Genomic DNA, 14,368 nt, shown 5'->3' on the forward strand with positions numbered 1-14,368 from the left:
AACTGCCCCTAAGCTCACGTTCCGCCTTCGCTCTCGAGCCTCTTGGATGAAGATCTGCGGTTCACGATGAAATCTGAATGTTGACATTGAGACTCTTAACATGGCTTTCAATTTGCTCTCATTTTCCTCCACTCTGAGTTGTTGGCTGGTGATCGACCCAGGCTCAGCCGGCTGGCTTCGCGCAACACACACGCTGAGAGCCAACAAGGCGCGTTGGAAGCGAGTTGACGACGCCTCACCTCCACGAGCTACAGTAAATCGACTCCAACACTTTCAACTATCACCACCTTCCTCATCGTCACAACCATCACTTCATCACCTTTTCCTTCTATCGACCCGACCGCCACACTCTACGCCCGCCCATTCGAAGCACAGGCCTCGCACATATTTCGCCCGCCTCATCGTCTCCTAGCAACAGTATATTCATTGCGTCGAAAAGCTCAGCTACATAACACATCATGCCGCCCAAAGCCGACTGGGAGAAGTACAAGAAGCCCGATGCAGACTCCAAGGATGAGGAGAAGATCGTGGCGCTAGATGAGGGCGATATCCAGCTCCTCAAGACCTACGGCCAAGGTCCATACGCCGCCTCGCTCAAGGGCATCGAAAACGAGATCAAGGAGCTGCAGAAGCGCGTCAACGAAAAGATGGGCGTCAAGGAGAGCGACACCGGTCTTGCACCACCAAATCTTTGGGACTTGCCAGCAGACCGACAGCGCATGGGCGAAGAGGAGCCTCTCCAGGTCGCACGTTGCACAAAGATCATCCGAGCCGAAACCAAGAAGGAGGGCGAAGGGTCAGAAGGAAGTGCTTCGGGAAGTGCAGGAGGCAGATCAGGAGGTCTTGGAGGTCTGGGAGGCCTCGGAGGCTTCGGTGGCTCGTCGCATCCGACCGCGGACGAGGAGGACAAGTACGTCATCAACGTCAAGCAGATCGCCAAGTTTGTAGTCTCGCTCGGCGAGCGTGTGGCGCCCACAGATATCGAAGAGGGCATGCGCGTGGGTGTCGACCGCAACAAGTACCAGATCCAGATCCCGCTACCACCCAAGATCGACCCTTCCGTCACCATGATGCAGGTCGAAGAGAAGCCAGACGTCACCTACGGCGATGTCGGTGGCTGCAAGGAGCAGATCGAAAAGCTCAGGGAAGTCGTTGAGCTTCCGCTGCTGTCTCCAGAACGTTTCGTCAACCTCGGTATCGACCCACCCAAGGGTGTCTTGCTCTACGGCCCTCCCGGTACTGGTAAGACGCTCTGTGCAAGAGCCGTCGCCAACCGAACGGACGCCACTTTCATCCGTGTCATCGGCTCCGAGCTCGTCCAGAAGTACGTCGGAGAGGGCGCAAGGATGGTGCGAGAGCTCTTCGAGATGGCAAGGACCAAGAAGGCGTGTATTATCTTCTTTGACGAAGTCGACGCCATCGGTGGTGCTCGATTCGACGACGGTGCCGGAGGAGACAACGAAGTGCAGCGAACCATGCTCGAGCTCATCAACCAACTCGACGGTTTCGATGCGCGAGGAAACATCAAGGTGCTCATGGCTACCAACCGACCCGATACGCTCGACCCTGCGCTGCTGCGTCCCGGTCGTTTGGATCGAAGGGTCGAGTTCGGTCTACCGGACAACGACGGTCGTGCCCACATCTTGCGTATCCACGCACGATCCATGTCGGTCGAGAAGGATATCCGATACCACCTCATTGCTCGTCTTTGCCCCAACGCTACCGGCGCCGAGCTGCGATCGGTGGCGACAGAGGCGGGTATGTTTGCCATCCGTGCACGAAGAAAGATGGCAACGGAGCGTGATTTCCTCGATGCGGTGGATAAGGTGATCCGACAGGGAAGCAAGTTCTCGTCGACAGCATTGTACGCTCAGTACAACTAGACGGGATTGCACCCTGCTTACTACTCGTGTATTATCACCTTGCGCGTCGATAGCAATCATTGTTGAAGCAACTAGAGCGTTCGAAGCGTGGAATCAGGCTGTGAGTTGTGAAATTTGAGATTGATGAACTGATGCTCGTCGGGTATCAAAATGCTGTGGGCTCTGTCTCTCAATCATGATCGTCCTCAGCCTCTCCAGGACACGACTCGTGCAACTCTTCCGAACTCGAATACTGACAGCCGCAAAAGAGGCAATACGAATGATCTCTTCTCAGGCAGTCCAATACGAGCTCGAGCTGTTGCTTGGCGTCCAATTCGAGGAAAGTTTTTGCTTCCTCCTGCTGTTCTTGTTGTGAGCTCGAGAGGGCGGATTGAAGCAGCTCGACTGCTTCGCGGAAGGATGGATCGGTCTGCATGCGTTCGTCGATCGTAGCGAACGACGTGGACGACACGGGCGTGTGGCCGGTTAAGAGATGGTAGATGTCGCTGTTGAGCCAGAGCGGATTGTATTGGATGGAGGAGGATTGGTCGAGTCGGATGAGTGTTTGACGAGCTCGTGAGAGGAGGTTGGAGGTATGACGCTGTTGATGCGCGGTAGAAATCCGCGTGCGGAAATCGTATTCTTCGGCAGACTGGTTTGCGGTGTTGGTGGACGACGACGATGCTTTAGCTCGAATGGCGGAGGATATCTTGGCCGGGGTTTGGGTGATCATCCCAATCCCTGCTCGTCGGTTCAGGCCGAGCCAGCGCTGATCTGGTCGTAGAGGCTCGAGCTGTGCTGACGCTGATGCTGCCGCCTTGCTCATCGAGTTGGCCTCGGAAGGAGAGGAAGTTGAGAATGGTCCGCCTGTCAAATACTCGTCCGCTTGTCTTTCTTGAGAGGCTTGCCTTTCCTTCTGTTCTTCTTGCTCTTCATCGCTGTCCAGGGGAGGGGTCCCTGCATCATCCGCAGGGCCTCCCTCGCCAGGTCTGGCGCTGTGCTGTGTTGCTTCGTCTCCGTCTTCTCCGTCTTCTTCCTCTTCTTCCACCTCTTGCTCCTCCTCCTGCCCGTCTGAGCCCTGCACCCGCTTTCCAAGCGCCTGGCCGCGCCTGTACCCCATGGCCAACATCATCCGCATCGCCTTTGTCGTCCCATCTTGTCCTCCACTGGCTTCACCTGCTCTCGCACTCAGTCCTCCCTCCCCGCCGTCCTCCCTCTCCAGCAGGTCCCACCTCCTGACTCCGCCCTTTCCTATCGGAGGCAGTGTCCCTCCACCTGCGACGATCTCCGCTTCGGCCAACAAGTCTCTGTCCAATCCCTCCTTACGTGCTTCCTCCTCCTGCTCCCTGATCGATCTCCCCGATTTCGACGCGGTAGCATGATGCGCTTCGAGCCGTCTACGTTTATCTGAGTACGTCAAAGGTTGTTTCTCCTCGGTGGTGGCGAGAAACTTGTCTGACATGAAGTCTTCGTCTTGATCCGAACCGGCATCGTTTTCGGGAGCTACGGTAGAAGGCGTGGCGTCGGATTGGATCTCGCGCAGCAACAACAGGGCGTCAAATCTTGCCGGCTTCGATGACGGTCCGGGAGGCATCGAGAGAGAATGGGAGGCTAAAGATGGTCCGAGAGCATGGTCGAGGATGAAAGAGAGGATGAAGAGTGGTTTGACCGCCTCGAAAACCTCCACACCTTTTTTCGGCTTGCGGGCCGCGGGACGGATTACTCCGAAAATGAGAGGTGTGGTCAACCCTCTGAACAATCACTTTGCACACAATGAACAGCCGAACGCCAATTGGCGACAAGCATGCACGGCCTGTTACCTAAGTCTGAACGGTCCTAAGAAGCAGTGTGATATTACGAGAATGATTAGTAGATACAAGCTCAGAACGCTGAGCTGTGAGGACAGGAGAGGGAGCAACAATTGATTCCTCCTAGCCCCCCTAGCCTGTGTGAAGGTTTGCAAATCCCCTTTTCGATCATCCTATGCTCGACTCATGGGAACCCTGGGCAACCGATCGACTTGGCCGCGTTCGGAACTTCCGATGTCGTCTTGTCGGATCGGATCTTCAGCCACCACGATAAGATCGGAAGCAGCCGACCATTTTTCGTCCTGAGGTCGATGCGATGTGGGAAGGAGGGATGTGTTCGTCGCCTTGCTCTACAGCGACTTGATGCGAGCCTTCTGTCGATCTTCCAGATCCTTGCCCACCAACACCTTGGCTGCCTTCCAGAACTGCACGCAGTTAATAATCTGCTTAGCAGCGCAGATCGGGAAAGTGATGGCGCCCACAATCTGCGGCCAGCTGAGCTGGGGTGTCTCCTTGATGATGTACGCAATCCACGGCGATGCCTTCAACGCCGACGGGAAGAGGAACAACAGCGGCTCGATATCCAATCCGAAAGGTCGCTTGTAGAAGTCCATCAGATACAGGCAGACAAAGAACAGCTCGTTGCCCGCGCAGAACATGAACAGCGTCCGGCTGTCGTTGTAGTAGTACCACAGGATCTTGGATGTTTCCGAAGTGACGATCTTGTGGGATGCCGATCCGGTGACGAGCGAGCTGTACATGTGGATGTAGTGCGAGCTGAAGTCGAGCGTGATCAGGCCTTGGAAGATGACGGCGCATCGAGGGTAGGCGGCGGTCAAGAAGCACAGCAAGCATGCGGTGGTGCAGCGATCGGTGACCATGTCGAGAACCGCTCCGAATTTTGTCGATTGTCCCAATGCTCTTGCAGCCATGCCGTCAAACGCATCGAGAAGACACGATACACCGTAGAGGAGAGTGCAGACCTTGGGGTTGCCTTTCATAAAGTAGAGCGACAGGGCCGCGAGCACGACACGCGCGTATCCTATCAAGTTGGGCACGAAGAGGAAGACATTCTCGTCCGCTTGATTTGCTCTTTGCAGGAGCGACTCGGTCTGGCCGCCTGCAGCGCCGTTGGCGGCTGCTACGTCCGCCGCTGTCGACTTCGAGTTTCGTGTTTGCCTTGGCATCGTGGATGGACTATGTGCAATTCAGATCCAATCACAGCTCGTTAGAAGAAGCTACGTGCTGTCAACGTGATGAGAAAATGCCTGCAATGTAGCAGCCTGTTTGCTTGTCGGTGTGATCGACCCTTTCTGGATGGTCCTGGCCAAGTTTCCTTCACGTGTCCCTTGCGGATGGACCGACTCGCACCTGCGATTCGAGCGCGGTTGGTACCAGAACGATGCTGAGCGAGAATTGAATGCTGGACCGGCTCGCGACGTCGTCGACGATGATGATGACGATAACGTGGAAGGGACGCGGTGGATGGATGAGAGGTGCTTGATTTGGCCCGTGTGACGCACCGTCTGAGTCTCAACAAAACGGACAGCTCTGTTTTCGGATGATCCGACCGGAAATCGCGTTGGCGGGCCTATTTGGCGCAGGGTGAGAGCGAGCGAGAGTGGAGATCTCCTGCTAAAGTCCGCAGCTCGCCCAAAACTCGACCTTTTCGAGACAGCGTCATCAATCGCCTTTTTGCCTTTGAGCGGCTCATCTTCCCCTTGTGAAATGCGGATGTCCAGTTTTTTTGGAAGCATGTTACTATCCGCATTTTGACAATTTCGACTTCTTTCAACGACGCGTTGAGAAGTGTTGGTCCGAGAGCCGAGCCTAAGTTGTGTGTAACTGTAATGCTTCCTTCCCATCCCAACCTTTCCGCAGCTTCCCTTTCGCTCGACGTCAGCAGCCAACGACAGGCGAAGCACCCCCAGCAGCGCTTATTCGGAGCCTTCAGTCAATCAGGGACAGACTGCGAGCTCGGGAGGTTCTCAGCTGGATTCTCGCAATCACAGTCCCTGTCGGCCATGTCTGCTGCTGCAAGGTCACAAACCGAGCCAACGACAAGTGGCCTCGATAAGCTCTCGTCAGCATGCTACACGATACCTTGGCGACCAAAAAAACGCTCAAAAAAGTCTGCTTCGAGCTCAGGCGAGGCTCGACCGGATTCTGGACAGCCTCATTTTCCCGTGCTTACTGAGTTCGAAGCCGACAGCGACCCGGCTCGTGTCCGCTACGCATCTTACCAGATCGCCGTTCAGCGAACAGAGGCAATCTTCGAACGATGCATGGACAACGTCTATGGCTCGCTGTTTGGTGATTTACGCACCTTCTTCAAGGCACAACAAGATCCGACGCACCCGGAGGAGTCTACCCTGGCGCATGTTGGGGTTGCGAACGAAGGTCTCTTTCTTCCAGGTTTCGAAAGTTCCGATCAGGCTCAGCCAAGCACAAGCAGGGCGGGAGGCTCTGCGACAAGCATTCAAACGGCTCTCCTCATATCCACCTCGGCACCTTACCTGTCCACGTTTTCAAATCGTCTCGTTTCTCAGATCTCGAATGCAAGCAACGATGGACCGCCGAGCATTGTCGTGACTCTTTCCGCAAACGAGTGCTCCAACTTGTATACCGCACTGCGACTCCTGGTAGCCCGCTTTGTCGCTCAAGGATCACTGATCGACTCGTCGCAAGAGACGGACCTGGCTGACGTCGAAGCAGCAGCTTTCGCGGGCAAAGTCGAACCGGATCTCCACGTGCTCGGAACGTGGTGGCAGAACAAGTTCGCTCATCTGCAACAGCGTCCACGGTTGGTGCTGAATCTGCCCACGATCGAGTCTGTTGAGCCAGTCGTGCTCTCAGATCTGCTGTCGGCCTTGCAGACCTTCATCGCCGAGCCGTCGAGCTCGACGTCCGCATCTCGAGATGCAAGTCAGGCATCTTCGACGAGGCCACAGCTCTTGCTCGTCTTGGGCATCACTTCGCCATCGGGCGGCCTCGCCGCCGTTTCGGCGGATGGAATCGGCGCATCGAGCAGCTCTTCCGCCACATCAGCACCGGCGCCATGGATCGATTACATCCCGCGTCAAGTGCTTCGCGTTCTCGACATCTCACGCTTTTCCTTGCCGAGCAAAGAAATCGTCTGGTCGCAACTCGTGCAAACGTTCCTCACATCTCGAGAACTTCCCCTCTCGCTCGGACCAACTACCTTCGAGTACATCAGGGAAACCTTCTGGGAGAGAGACGCCGACCTCGACTCGCTCCTCGATGCTGTCCGTCTGGCCTACTTCATCCATTTCTCGGGCAAACCCGAGTCGGTCTTCACGATTCCAGGACAGGCCAAGCGCGTGCGATTCTTCAGCTGGACACCCAAGATGGTCGAACGGATGAAAATTGCTTTTCTGACCACAGACGAGTCCGGTAACCTCGTGCTGCCGCTCCTGGCGGACCCCACGCGTCCATCGAATCTAGACGTCAACCGCTTTCTAGAGGAAGCTTCCCGCTCAGACCAATTCATCCTCGGAGAGCTCGACCAGCTGCGTCATCCGCGCGAAGTGCTTTGCTTCCGGGTCGAGTTTGCGATCCGCTTCCTCTTTCGAGCGTTCGAAGCACTGGTGCGGATCCAGAATCGAGCTAGCACAGCAGCGCAGGCGATGCATGCCCGCAATGTATCGGTGGCAGCGCAGCAGGCGGCAGAGATGGACGAGCAGAGGCAGATGGAGCGCGCGAGCGAGATTCTGACTCAGGTGGTCATGCAATGCTTGAATGCCTCGGTGGGCTCATTGGATGCAAGCAAACGACCACCGGCAGCGCTGACGTTGAGGAACGGTCTTGCGAGGCTTTGCAATGCCGCTCGTAGGCTGTTGTCGGACGAGTTTGAGACGCTGTTGGATGAAATGGTGGCTGCGGCCGAGGATGAAGTGAGGAGGGTTGACGAGTTGTTGGGTGAACAGAGCGATGTAACGGAAGAGCCGGAGAGCGGTAAGCTCAGATCGGCGGCGCATTCCATCAGCAGTCAGAGCGCATCGTTCCTCGCAGGGCTTCGGACTTTCCAGCAGCGACTGGCTCAGACCATCGTCGCCGGTACCGCAGGCTTGAACAACGACGAAGATGCCGAGATCGTCTCTGCCTCTGCAAACGGTACCGAAAACGGCCAAGCAGCCCAACACAAGAGAGAAGCACGTCTTCAACGGGTCCAACGAAAACTTCTCATGGAAGAGAAACTGCTCGGTCTCAAACGCGAGATCACCGACTGGATCGTCCACTCGCTCCACGCTCTCGTCGACTGGAAGCAGATCTCCCGCAGCTTCTCCTCCGGTGACAGTGGACCTCTGCACCTGCTCCGCGATATCTTCTGGGTGGATTGCTACAGCCCGCTCTCCACCCTCTTGGATCCATCAACGCGTGCAGGTCTGACCCTCCCGCTCTCGGCACCCGTCGAGTTCGTCGAAAGCCTCTACGATGCAGCATTGAGCGTGGTCCCCGCCGACGAACTGGGAGAGATCGAGTTGGAACAGTTGAAGCAATTGCAAGAACCGGACGTGTGTAGGTTGTTTCAGCTGTACCTGGAGTGCGGCAAGTTCGTCAATCTGGCCGATTGGTACGATGCTTTCAAGCAGACGGTGGAGGTCGACAGGATTGCGGATCAGGCGACACGCGATCTGCAGCAGGAAGATGAGGCACAAACACCTTCAACGGACCGAGGCGAAGGTGAAACGTCAACGCCGAGGAAAGGAAAGCGGGCAGTTCAAGATGATGACGACGTACTGGACACTCCGTCGAAACGACCGCGTGGTCGGTCAAAGGCTGCCGATGAGGTGAAGGAGAGCACAGAAGCCGAGTTGCAGAGTCGCTTCGCATTAGCGCTCAACGAGCTGGCCCGCATGGGTATGATCCGCGGCACAAGACGAAGGCAAGAACACATCACCAAGGTCATGTGGGATCTCGTCCCGGATAGCTTCTAGTCCCGCTGCGCGATCCGTGCGCACAACATGGTCCCTACAGCACAGTTTCGGCAGTGCCGAAAATCACACAAGAGTGTTGGGAGAAGAATGCATAATCAATAGAAAGCAGGTGACATCGAAGCAAGGATACGAAATACAAAATGACCGAAACTTGTGTGTGTGGGAAGGTGACAGTTTCAACCGAGCATGTCATCGAGGAAGCTTTCCAGCCTTCCCAGTTCGCCTGGTGTCGAGTGGATCGGCGTTTGCGGTGGATGATGATGATGCTGGAAGGAATTTGGGACCAGTGTACGATCGGAGCGATTGGGACTATCGGTTTGTTGCGACTGAGTGTGTCTGCCGTTTGATCCGCAAGAGCTGAGCGAAAACACCGTCGGATCCTTGCCCGCAACAGCCCGATCGTTCAGGCTGGCGAGAAAGCTATCGATCCGTTCGGTGCGGTTTGCGGAAGGAGGCGAAGGACCGGCGCTGCCGGCGGAAGCTCTCTCCCATTGCTCCGGCTTGGGCGGACCTGAAAGCGGCGATTTGCGCCTTCCGAACGTCGTGCTGAAACTCGAACGGCCCGAATGCGTGGATGCGGTTTCGCCGTTGGCAGAGCCGTTGCGCGTTTTCTCGAGTGAAGATTCGATTTCCGCGGCGATGCTGTCGGACAGTGTACCGTTGGAAGAGGTCTGAGCGTCGTTGGGAGGTTGAGGCTTGTTCGAGGCTGCGTGACGCCCGATCTGGATAGAGGGAGCTGCACGCGATCTTCCGTCCTGACGAGCACGCTCTCCGACGCCGTGACCTTGGAAGCGTACTTTGAGCGCCCGAAGCGCGTCGGCTTTCTCCTTTTCCTTCTGCAACGCATCGAGGTCGATGGCATTGCCTTCGGCGTCGACAATGAGCGCCTCCGAGGCCACCTTGTTGCCTCCTTCATGAGCTCCGCCACGGCCTTTGGCCTTCTGACGCAGTCGTTCCTTTTCGTGCAGGTATGCCAGGCTGTGATCGATATCGTTCTCCACATCCGAAGCCGTTTCGTGCTGGCCGCGACTGCGCGCGAGCTCCTCCGCAACACCCGCTTGGGTACCTGCAGAATCACCTAGCGCGGCCACGCGAGCGACGAGGTTGGAAATGTCGACTTCAGGCTCTGGTTCCTCGTCGTCTGGCAACCTAGGATCCTTTGCTGCTTCGAGCCTCTCTAGCCTTGCGAGCTTGCTCTCGCCGAGTTTGCGTCGTGCGTATTTGCCTCGAGAAGGATTCGATGGGTCTTGATCTGTTTCGAGCGTCTGTGACTTGTCGGAGGTCGCGGCAGCTTTCGAGAGACTCGGAAAGTCGGCGTTACCGTCCTCTTGCTCACTACCGCTAGCAGAGCCTGATGCACTGTCGTCGCCATCGTCATCGTCTTCGCTCTCCTCTGATCCGCTGACTGCTCCATTCACAGCGCCATTCCGGCCGTTCTGTGATGAGCTGTGTCCATGTTTCTTGACGAATCGATGACGGTAGCCAGGCTTGGAAGAACCCGATTCAGCATCGTCTGTAGCGGCGTGTTGGTTGTTGTATCGCCTCGAGGCTTTGGCTTTGTACTTGTTTTGCAGCACCATCCTGTTGCGCCGGAGGATGAGTGTAACAAAGGCCGTTTCGCTTCCAAAGACGATCCGGCCTCAGCCAGTAGGTTGTCGATCCAGCGAAGACAGCAAGAAACCGGGCGTTGAGTGCTCGACTCGGCGTGCCTGATGGAGCAAGACGTCGTGGTCGAATCGCAAGGACGCGAAGAAAAGGTCGTTCGATGTTGTACGGTGGAATCGACAAAATCGACGTGCGGGATCGAGCTGCAGGGGAGCTGCGGGAGGAATTGTGTCGGACTGTCAAATGAGGATCGAACGTAATTTACTGAAAGTTCGGGTCAGCCTGAGTTCCAAAAAAAACGTCGCATCCGACGCAAGGTGCTCCTTGAACACTTGCAGCGAATTAGGCATAAATGCTCGCTTCTGTTCTGCGACGTCGCGGCGGTTTCATCTTGATAAAGGAGCAGAGGCAACCTGGCCGAAGCGATTGATAATGGTGACAATGTTGGTGCAAGCTATTCGAGGTTCAACAAGCAGGTAAGAAACCAGCGCGAGAGTGCGACTCGGGGCTGCGTGTGTGGATGGTCTGGCTTCAGGCACATAGGCTGCCGGCGTTCGACGATGCGGAAAGTGTCACTTCTACGTCAACAGCCGGCAACCCGATATTCCGGTGCATGTGTCTGCTATGCTGCTGAGAAGCGGAAGCGGAGGCAGAAGTCGTTTATCCGCGCGGCCTTGAAGAGGGCTTCTGTGTAGTGTCGAATGTTTGTTCAAGGTGGAGTTTCCGGAAATCTGAAAAACACATGACTTCGTCGATGGCAGCTGCAAATCGACACAGCGTCATAGAGCGTGAAGCTTTGCGATTTGACGACTTAATCTGATTTCTCAGGTTCCAGATTGAGGTCCAGGCCCTCGCTTCGTATCGTGATCAAGCAGCGAAGGCTGGCGTACCTCGGTCCATCGAACGGTTTGCCATGTGTCTTGCTGTCAACAATGCGTCCTTGCATGGCTTCGATCGGTCGGCAGTCCCTAGTGACACTCAATGCCATGCTCTGGGAATTACGAACAGCCCTCTATTTCGTGGTTGCCTGGCGCCATTTCCAATGCTTTTAATTGTGTCTATTTCGTGGTTGCCTGGCGCCATTTCCAATGCCGACGAGATCGACGACGCAGAGTTGTCACGAAACACACAGCCATGCACATGTCATCAAGGTTCTTGTTCTGCTCGGAAGAGAACGAAATAGACAAAGGGTATATCTTAGCCGCTGCATGCGGATCGAGACCGTGATGTGACCGCAGCCAAGACTATCCTCTCTCTTTGGCCGCCAGGCTCTTGGTGACCGAGTCGATGTAGGTCTGCAACATCTCGTTGTCCGCTTCCGCCTTCTTGCAGTCTTCCTTGACCGTATTTACGCGGGCAATGAGCGCACGCAGTCCATCCTGTGTCGCCATGATCTCCCTGCAGTCACCACGTACATGATAGCGACAGATCAACGAAGACGTCAGTGCCCTTTCTCTCAGTTGTGTTCCCGTCATGGACAGAGCCCGAGCCCCAAGCCCAGTCACAGATCATCGACACTTACCGTACGAGCTTCTCCTTTTCGACAACCTCGTTGGCCGAGATTTCGGTTTCAGCGGTCCACGCTGCCGACTCTGTGAAGTCATCCGATGCCACAATGGGCGAGGCCGTTGATGATCCCGTCGTTGTGTCAAGATCCATCGTGGACAACGCTCCGATTCATCAAGCTTTCGACGTCAAGGTTCCTGTGCCAGTTAGCATCGGAGACAGGGCCGCCTTTACAGTCGTTCAGGTCCTCTGTCCGATTGATGCGACTGAAGCGGAGATCGCGATGGTCCTAGTGTTGTGAGGGCGAGAGCGTTGTCGTCTGAAACGGTGTGGCTCGAAATCCGCAACCCTGGAGTCGGGAATCGGGGTCCAACTTTGTTTTCCCTCAAAATGTGTCTTCATACGCCATAACATTTGTTTCTACCACTTCCTCACTCCATCTTGGCTTTGCCCACTTCGCCGTCCCTGCTGGGTAGCAGACAGGACACTGTCGCAAGTCACTGGGTGGTCACCGTCATCGAACTTGATCACGCGTCGAAAAATGAAGATAGAGCTGATCAGGCTTTCGTAGCGAGTCAGCAATGTTGTCGTTTCGAAAGATCACCTGTAAAGTGTCGGTAGGCTCCACCGTCCAGAATTGATATCCAGAACTGTACAGGTCGATAATATCTGGAGGTCCAAGCGATCGACGAATCAAAGGATGGCTTGACTTCACTTGCGGGGCCCTTTGATCAGCTGCCAAAACCTTCTTCGGCGAGACTTTGTTCGATTGTCAACATGTGTCAGATTTGGACTCGGTTTGGAAGAAAACATTGTCGCGAGGTCGACTCATTTCCTGGCTGTCAAACGGACGAACTGCGGAGAGCTATCGGTGCGCCAACTCATGGGTGCTACAACCAACCTCAGACGAGCTGTTCCTCGCCGGGCGACGACCCCTCGGAGACGTGTGATTCGCCAAGCCTTGCCGGTGAGTTTGTTGTCTTTGTCGACGTCCTCAAGAGGGCCATATCGACGGTGGCGAACCAGGCTGTCGGACACTTTGTGCGTGGACAACATCGTCAAAGGATGGTCGACAATCGATAGGCATGGCGAGGCGAACGATTTCACTGAGAACAATTCGCAGATTTGTCGGCGTCTTGGACGGACAGGATGTCGCCGAAGGATTGCCGTTTTGGATCCGGCGTACGAGGTGGTCGGTTGGTGTGCATTGCCGTTCGCTTGAGCTTTGAATGGTTCCCAGCGCGATGTGACGGGACACGGCTGAACGGCACAAGAAGTCCAAACAACGATAGCCTATGGGAGCTCTATTCGAAACGAAACAAGCTACGGGCCGAGCCAGGTCGGTTGAACAATGGCGGGGAGACGTCCCGAAATCAAACGACCCCGAACTTTCTCAATACCCGAACCCCAACAAACACGAATTTGCGCAAACGACTTGACCTACCGGAATCAGCGCGGTGTTGTTCGACGGTACCGCTTGCTTGAGTCGGAGCGCAAATATCATAGGCAAGCAAGGGACGGGTCGTGAGAAGAAGTGTTCCCACAGGGTGGTGAGCTAACTCGAGTGGTGCGGGGAATCCTTGTTCTTCTGGATCCAACGCCTCACGCAGCCAGCGTCTTTACCGCCTTCGCCACGAGAGCCGAGCCCTGCTTTCGCGAGCGCTTACAGCAGCACTGAGACAATCCCCCCTTGCAGTCAAATGGCACAGTGAGCTATCTTAGGACAAAGAGGAACGAGGCAGACCCCCTTCGGTCAACTTTTGTGCATGCCGTTCAAAATCGAGAATGCAGCGAGAGGGGAGGTGGCACAAGGCTTTTGCCGCTGTGCAACTTTTGCCGCGGTTGCAGTGGCACATCCGCGGGTCGAAAACAGGTACCGGGCGCTTCAGGGCACGGAACGCTGTCAGGGCGCCCGACCCGCTGCACGAAGCGCTTGCTTGCTGCGTCTCGCAATTTCGCCGACACGGCGAGATTCAAGGCAAATCCGAGTTCAGGGCCAAGAGTCGCCGAGAATTGACCGCGCTCGTCACGGGCCAGCCAGGCCTCCTGGTGTTTCGCTTTCCCACATCATGGTGTGCGGAGGCTCACAGCTGGGTCAGCCTTGCAGGCAGCCCGCATATCTGGACCACGCCACGGTATACGCGAGCCCTACACCAATGCTGAGGGGCTCCGTGGGACAACAAGGTTGTTTTCGTGGGGACTCCAATGAAAGTGCTTTGCCGGCGCAGGATTTTCGCTCGAAGGGGTCCACTGTCTCGCTGAGCGTATGCTCCGGTCTGTCACGCCGTTAATTCGAGTTGAGCCTCGTGCCAGGTCGCATGATTTATACGGCATCTTGCGTTCAACAGCAAAGGGTGGTCTAACATCCCGCAACCGAGAACGAGACTGAAACCGGCTAGGCGCGCACCACGATGAAGGCTTGCATGCATGTGCGCCGGGGTCGGTGTCCGTCCCGCTAGACCGCGATCGCGACAAATTCTCGCTTAGACGATCGCGCTCTCCACACGGCTGCAGCCCGTGCAGCTGATATGCTGGTGACATCCGGGTTCGCCTTCATCATAGATTCCGAGCTCCGACATCCATTTCATCGGCCGCTTCAAGACACAGGCGCGTCTACAAACACGCTGCA

At 55.9% G+C, this 14,368-nt stretch overlaps 7 protein-coding genes across 7 annotated transcripts; 3 read left to right on the plus strand and 4 right to left on the minus strand.

The window, feature by feature from the left end:
• Positions 1-458: 458 nt before the first annotated feature.
• PHSY_006968 (endopeptidase) lies at positions 459-1,883 on the plus strand (the record flags this gene model as incomplete). Its single annotated transcript, XM_012337564.1, has 1 exon — positions 459-1,883. The coding sequence occupies one exon, from the start codon at positions 459-461 to the stop codon at positions 1,881-1,883; it is 1,425 nt and encodes a 474-aa protein (XP_012192954.1).
• Positions 1,884-2,052: 169 nt separating this feature from the next.
• PHSY_006969 (hypothetical protein) lies at positions 2,053-3,456 on the minus strand (the record flags this gene model as incomplete). The annotated part of the gene is made up of 1 exon (XM_012337565.1): positions 2,053-3,456. One exon carries the CDS (start codon positions 3,454-3,456, stop codon positions 2,053-2,055), a length of 1,404 nt encoding a protein of 467 aa, XP_012192955.1.
• Positions 3,457-4,020: 564 nt separating this feature from the next.
• On the minus strand, positions 4,021-4,857 carry PHSY_006970 (hypothetical protein; the record flags this gene model as incomplete). The annotated part of the gene is made up of 1 exon (XM_012337566.1): positions 4,021-4,857. One exon carries the CDS (start codon positions 4,855-4,857, stop codon positions 4,021-4,023), a length of 837 nt encoding a protein of 278 aa, XP_012192956.1.
• A 263-nt stretch (positions 4,858-5,120) lies between these two features.
• PHSY_006971 (hypothetical protein) lies at positions 5,121-8,628 on the plus strand (the record flags this gene model as incomplete). Its single annotated transcript, XM_012337567.1, has 2 exons — positions 5,121-5,166; positions 5,552-8,628. 2 exons carry the CDS (start codon positions 5,121-5,123, stop codon positions 8,626-8,628), a joined length of 3,123 nt encoding a protein of 1,040 aa, XP_012192957.1.
• Positions 8,629-8,804: 176 nt separating this feature from the next.
• Positions 8,805-10,208, minus strand: PHSY_006972 (hypothetical protein; the record flags this gene model as incomplete). Its single annotated transcript, XM_012337568.1, has 1 exon — positions 8,805-10,208. The coding sequence occupies one exon, from the start codon at positions 10,206-10,208 to the stop codon at positions 8,805-8,807; it is 1,404 nt and encodes a 467-aa protein (XP_012192958.1).
• A 185-nt stretch (positions 10,209-10,393) lies between these two features.
• On the plus strand, positions 10,394-12,040 carry PHSY_006973 (FAD dependent oxidoreductase; the record flags this gene model as incomplete). Its single annotated transcript, XM_012337569.1, has 3 exons — positions 10,394-10,461; positions 11,062-11,384; positions 11,715-12,040. 3 exons carry the CDS (start codon positions 10,394-10,396, stop codon positions 12,038-12,040), a joined length of 717 nt encoding a protein of 238 aa, XP_012192959.1.
• A 527-nt stretch (positions 12,041-12,567) lies between these two features.
• PHSY_006974 (DNA repair and recombination protein RAD26) lies at positions 12,568-13,243 on the minus strand (the record flags this gene model as incomplete). The annotated part of the gene is made up of 2 exons (XM_012337570.1): positions 12,568-12,999; positions 13,184-13,243. The coding sequence occupies 2 exons, from the start codon at positions 13,241-13,243 to the stop codon at positions 12,568-12,570; spliced, it is 492 nt and encodes a 163-aa protein (XP_012192960.1).
• Between the last annotated feature and the right edge of the window lie 1,125 nt (positions 13,244-14,368).

Source organism: Pseudozyma hubeiensis (assembly GCF_000403515.1).
Source record: "Pseudozyma hubeiensis SY62 DNA, scaffold: PHS68, whole genome shotgun sequence".
Lineage (NCBI taxonomy): Eukaryota > Fungi > Basidiomycota > Ustilaginomycetes > Ustilaginales > Ustilaginaceae > Pseudozyma > Pseudozyma hubeiensis.